The sequence below is a fragment of the Daphnia pulicaria genome, chromosome 11, assembly GCF_021234035.1.
Source record: "Daphnia pulicaria isolate SC F1-1A chromosome 11, SC_F0-13Bv2, whole genome shotgun sequence".
NCBI lineage: Eukaryota > Metazoa > Arthropoda > Branchiopoda > Diplostraca > Daphniidae > Daphnia > Daphnia pulicaria.
In genome coordinates, this window is record NC_060923.1 from 3,268,066 (window position 1) to 3,273,259 (window position 5,194).

General features: G+C 45.3%; 1 protein-coding gene across 1 annotated transcript; it reads right to left on the bottom strand.

Moving 5' to 3' along the window:
- Nucleotides 1–50: 50 nt before the first annotated feature.
- On the bottom strand, nucleotides 51–3,613 carry LOC124315192 (SET and MYND domain-containing protein 4-like). The gene is made up of 5 exons (XM_046780690.1): nucleotides 3,309–3,613; nucleotides 2,082–3,221; nucleotides 1,594–1,715; nucleotides 794–1,367; nucleotides 51–714 (listed from the first exon to the last, which is right to left on the bottom strand). The coding sequence occupies exons 2-5, from the start codon at nucleotides 2,884–2,886 to the stop codon at nucleotides 260–262; spliced, it is 1,956 nt and encodes a 651-aa protein (XP_046636646.1). The 5' UTR covers nucleotides 2,887–3,221; nucleotides 3,309–3,613; the 3' UTR covers nucleotides 51–259.
- Between the last annotated feature and the right edge of the window lie 1,581 nt (nucleotides 3,614–5,194).

Genomic DNA, 5,194 nt, shown 5'->3' on the forward strand with positions numbered 1-5,194 from the left:
CTGTTTTTAAGACGGTCGGCTGCATCAGTTTACTATACACAAGACCGGCGTTCCAGTCATAGCATCGAGGCCGTTTATTCCAGAAACGGAACCATCTGATAAATGCTAAGCATTACATTGTTGTTGTAAGCGTTGGTGGCAAAAGAGAATTTTCTCCAGTAGAGAGAAAATAACCAAAACGAAACACACACACAAGGGAAAACGGAGCCAAGGCAAAAGTGAGTGATGACGTCCATATCGAATCAACAATCAAGTCGGGTCAAACAACAACGGCCAGATGGGGACTTAAAGTGGCCGATAGAGCCCAGCAATGCTTCAAAACTTCCTGCGCCATGCTGTACTCCTGGACGGGAAGATGGATGGACGCATCAGAGTCCATGGCCTCCAAATAGCCGATGAACAATCGAGTCGACTCTTCCAGATGCGGAGGACCGTCCGGGTAACAGGAGCTGGATGAGAGTGACGAGAAGTTGCCGATATCCCTGTGGATGGGATGATACAATTCCGGACGATTGATCAGTTTGGGAGCGTCTTCGTAGCGGGGCCAGTCTTGGGTGCAGGCGAGGCAATTGCACCGGAAGTAATACTGCTGGCTCAGTTTCAATTGGCGCTCCTTCTTGTCGTGGGTGGCGTAATGGTAGCCGTAGTTGTCGAGGATTTCATCCCCACGGGCGATCCGTCGGATGGCTCTGATGGTGATGACGTCTCCGTAGCCTATAATAACGCCATTAATTCTTATTTGTATATTACCCTTGATTAACGTTAATATTATTTAATATTAAATTTGTATTACAATCGCGGACAACGTTGGGATCGCACGAGTGATTGATGAGACTCAAGACGGGCATGGCAGCAGCGCCAATTTCGCAAAGTCTAATCTGCTGAAGTGTTGAAGGGAGATCCGGGCCGGAAGGCGTTCCGGGAAGAGGGAAGGCCAGATGAGAGATTTCATGGGCGTTGCAGGGGTAACTCTGAATGAGCTGGAGCACAGCTGCCGCCAATACTTCATCCGGATCATCTCCTTTCCCGTCACGCTGCTGCTTCTGCTGGATCAAACACGTTAAATAAACAGCCATGACAGCTCTCCGGAAGAGATCAGCCACGGAGCGTCGAGCCGTGTTGCCAACAAGGCGATGGATGGTGCGTCCGTAATCGGTCGAGTCGTACACCTCCCCTCCGGCAGGATTACATCCATCGTCTTTACTGGCGTCCATGATCCTCTGTCTGCCCACTTTGAGAACCGTCCGCACGGCTAATAATCCGTGACGGCCAACGTTGGTCTTGTGAAGAGAGTCGGTCAATCCGCACTCGGATTGATGGTAACTGGCCCAGGCTTCATCCCGGCACAACGTACTGCAGAATCCCACCTGTAGAATTTCCCAGGTAAGGGGGAAAAATAAAAATTATGTCCAGGTCTCAGATATCCATCTGACAAGCGGTTAACGTGATTTCACACAAGAATAGCCCCACACACAGACACATCCAACGACAGAAATAATCTTTCGCTGACATCCCCGAATAAGATCTCCCGATTATATAAAAAGGGCGTCTGGAAGGAAAGAAAAGTGAAACACGATCCTAAGAAGAAGAAACCTGAGAGCATTGGTGACATGGTACGGGTCCAGGCGTCCAGTGAAGGCAATGATGGCAGTGAGATTCTTTGAATTCCTCCAGCAGTATCGAAGCCAGGGCCTTTTCCACGATGACCGTCGTCCCTGCAATGTCAGAAAAATATTTTTGAACATAACACGAGAGAGAAGGAAAAAAGAGATTTTAACATGACAACAGTGCGGAAATCGATCTTTGACACACACAAAAGTGTTGTTGTTGTTGTTGCGCGTATACCAGCACTATGCACAACATTACAGCTTCATCGCTTTTCTTTTTTGGGGGTTTCCTACTCTGACATGCACATGGCAGCAGATTACAGGCCCTTGTCAGGACCCAGTGGGGGGCCCCTAGTAGTAGGTAGACCCTCGAAAAAAACATTTCATGAGATTTCACGATTAGTTTTCTTCTTCTTTGAAATGTTTTTTCGAATGTAAATGTATTACACAGCTCGACGGTCGTTACGTTTTTACCTATTTGAATGTCTTCAGTGGCGACGAGGCAACGACCCCGATCGTCAGAATCCGTTAGTTCGATTGACGTGGAAGCGGCCGGCAATAGAGCGTTGCTGTCCCGGTTCAAGTCGGGCGCAGTCCTCCGTTTCTTAATGATTTGTCGTTCGATGGACGCCGCCGATTCGTTTGATTCGCTGACCCCAATCGTTGGGTTGGCGTCGTCGCCCAGTTTGACTATCTTCGAGTTGATGCTAATGAGTTTGTCCTTGTGAGACTGCTGGGCATTTGTCGTCGTTACGAGAAGCAAATTCCTGGCCAGATTGAAGCTGATGAATGCTTGACGGACGTGTCCCAGTTGCAGCCAGCAATTACCTTGCCGCTCACGCAACTTGTACTCGAGATGCTTGGGATAGCCGTGGTCAAAGGCCAGCTGAATGTCTCTTAACGAATGGAGCCAGTCTGACGTGTCGTGGAACACGGCCGAACGATTGGCGTAGGCCAGGGCTAGGGCTTCGCCTTCGCCAACGAGGAGACTGCGATTGTAAGAGCTGATGGCTTTCCAGTTGAGTTTCTTCTGGTAGTAGCTGTTGCCTTCAACTCGGTGACTAGTGGAGAGTTGCTGAGATTTGCAAGGTGTGGAGATTGCTCGCTTGGCCAGGCTCAGAGGCTCTTGAAAACGAGCTCTGACTGAGTCAAGGGCCAAGACAAAGGAGATTCGCTGAGCATCAGTTGAGCAAGTGGAGAAGCGAGTGGAGATTTCCTTGACATCACCACTCTTTTCCAGGTCGTGACAGATCTGGGTGAAGAGGCTTTCGAAATCCATCTCCTTTCATCAAGCACAATAATCCCCTGATTACAACACACCTGCAGAGTCACAGGTTCAAGAATGTTAATAAAGGCTTGTGTTTCTTCTGCACAGCCGGCTGAGGGGCCAGAGAGGTTTCACTGAATGAATTCAGACAAAGCCGCAGGGATGACAGATTTATCACACAAGAATAGAAGACCTTTTTTGAGCTTGTGAAGCAATCAGAAAGTCACAGTCAAGCACCAAAACAACAACAACAAGAGAGACTGAGCACGTTTTCCACTTGGGTAATCAAGACGCGAGTATTCTCATTCATCACGCTGAAATGGTAACAAGCACAAGCAGCAGCCCGACTGGAAGTAATACAGATCCACAAGTCAACACGTTAAACACAACAAAAAAAAGATGTTAATCAAAAAGGGAGGGGGGATTATACGAACATAACCAGCAGACGTCATGTTGAATCAGTTTTCACATGACCTCGTGTTGGTGGCGCGAGAACTTTTGGCTTGTCCGAATATGTAAAATTTCTGATGAAACACGCCAAAAATGGATTTTTCTAACCCTTACTTCTCTTTTTCAGAAAAATTTAATAAAAATCCCCCACCAAGAATTTTCTTACTCTTCCCCCCTTTAAACAAAAAGTTCTTTTCTTTTTCGTCTGCTATTTACAGACGACCGCTGAGTTGCCACGGTCGTTAAAAACAAACGACACGATGCGGATTTTTGTTTTATTTTCAGCGTCCAGCCGGTCGGTCCGTCCATCCGACCATCCTCCAGGGTATATATATAAATATACACGCAGGATATTTTTTCTATTTTTATTATGGTGAAACAATTTTAGTTATTTCTCCTGCGCTCCTGTCTCGGCGCTTCTGGGGTCTCCCCTCCTGTAACAAACGAACATTGTGTGTGTGTGTGTGTGCTACAAAAGGAGCTCATTCTTATTCTAATGACATTGTCAGTCAGTCAGTCAGTTAGTTTTTTCTTCATTTTTAAAAAAATAAATTTTTCTAATATTGGTTGGGGGCCCAGCCAAATGTTTCTCTCTCTGCCGGTTATCATCGCCTGACAATATAAACACAGTCGTCGGTTTCTGGTTATTTGGCCCAGGATGTTATGTCCGTGTCTGTTTGAAATTTTCTTTCTTTCTTTTTCCTATTCAGATTTTTTCGGTTGTTGTTGTTTCTGGATTTTGTTTTTCCGTGTGTTTCGAGAATTATTATACGAGAGAGGGAGAGATAGATAAGATTGTTATTTTTTTAGTTATTTTTCCTCTAGTTTTTATTGTCTGTATTTTATTTTTCAATTTGAAAAATAAAAGAGCTGGAAGGCAAATGAAAAGATCTATCTAAATATTATACTAATGTCTCGTATTTACATGTTGGCAACATATTTTAGACGTCGTAAAACAATCTCTTTTGATACGAGGAGGAGGAAATTTTTGTGCTTTTCAGTTATAATAGGAAGTCAAAACATGGCCGTCAATTACGATTATTAACAAAAAGGTTTGAATTTGCGCGCGCGTTCCTTTCATATATATTTTTATCATTCGGACAAATCTATTATTATTATCTGTGCAATGGGAAATTGGCCAGCAACAGCTTCTCATAAAAACGGTTACACGCCAATCAGCTCCCATCGGAAATCTCTAAATGCTAAAACAACCAATATATTCCCGGCGTGTGTTACTATATCTTATTATTTCTTTCTCTCCCGTGTATCTTATCGATGCGGGAAAGGAAAAAACAAATTTCCCGAAAAGCTTTTCTAGCTGCCGTGTGTGTGTTTATATGTCGACTGTTGAAAGGGCGGCTCACGAGCAGCCGAGCGCACGCTAAAAACCCTTAGCGTAATTCTCTTTTTACCTATAGGGTATATATATATATTCCGGGACTTTTGAAATATGCCCGCAGGGTGTCGTCCCGGCGTCCGTTCTTGATTTTCTTCTTCTTTTCCCCCCTCAAGTCTTCAAGAAAGAAAAACTGGTTTCTCTCTCATTTTCTTTATATTCATCCGTTCTTTCCTTCTTATTCTTTTTCCAACGCACCTGGCCCGCCGATGGAACAACCGAGAGCAACAGGAGGAAAAAAAATGGCCAGGGGGGCCCTCAGGCTCTTTAGCAGCACCTTTTTCTATCTATCTCCGACGACGACAACGACGAAAAAAGTCGCCCAACCCCACTCTACCCCGCCCAGGACCACCGAAATGACGTAAAAGAAGGAGGGAGGTGGTGGTAGAAGAAGAAAAAAGAAACAACCTACCTGAGGCTCGAACTCACGTACACAAGAAATCAAGGAGGGGGCTACGGGAAAAGTCTGTCGAA

Excerpts from the sequence above, each read along its gene's own strand:
- LOC124315192 (XM_046780690.1), bottom strand. The coding sequence starts at position 2,886 with ATGGATTTCGAAAGCCTCTTCACCCAGATCTGTCACGACCTGGAAAAG. Across the intron at positions 1,716-2,081 it reads CACTGAAGACATTCAAATAG|GGACGACGGTCATCGTGGAA; the intron begins GTAAAAACGTAA and ends CTGACATTGCAG. Across the intron at positions 715-793 it reads TCCCAACGTTGTCCGCGATT|GCTACGGAGACGTCATCACC; the intron begins GTAATACAAATT and ends GCGTTATTATAG.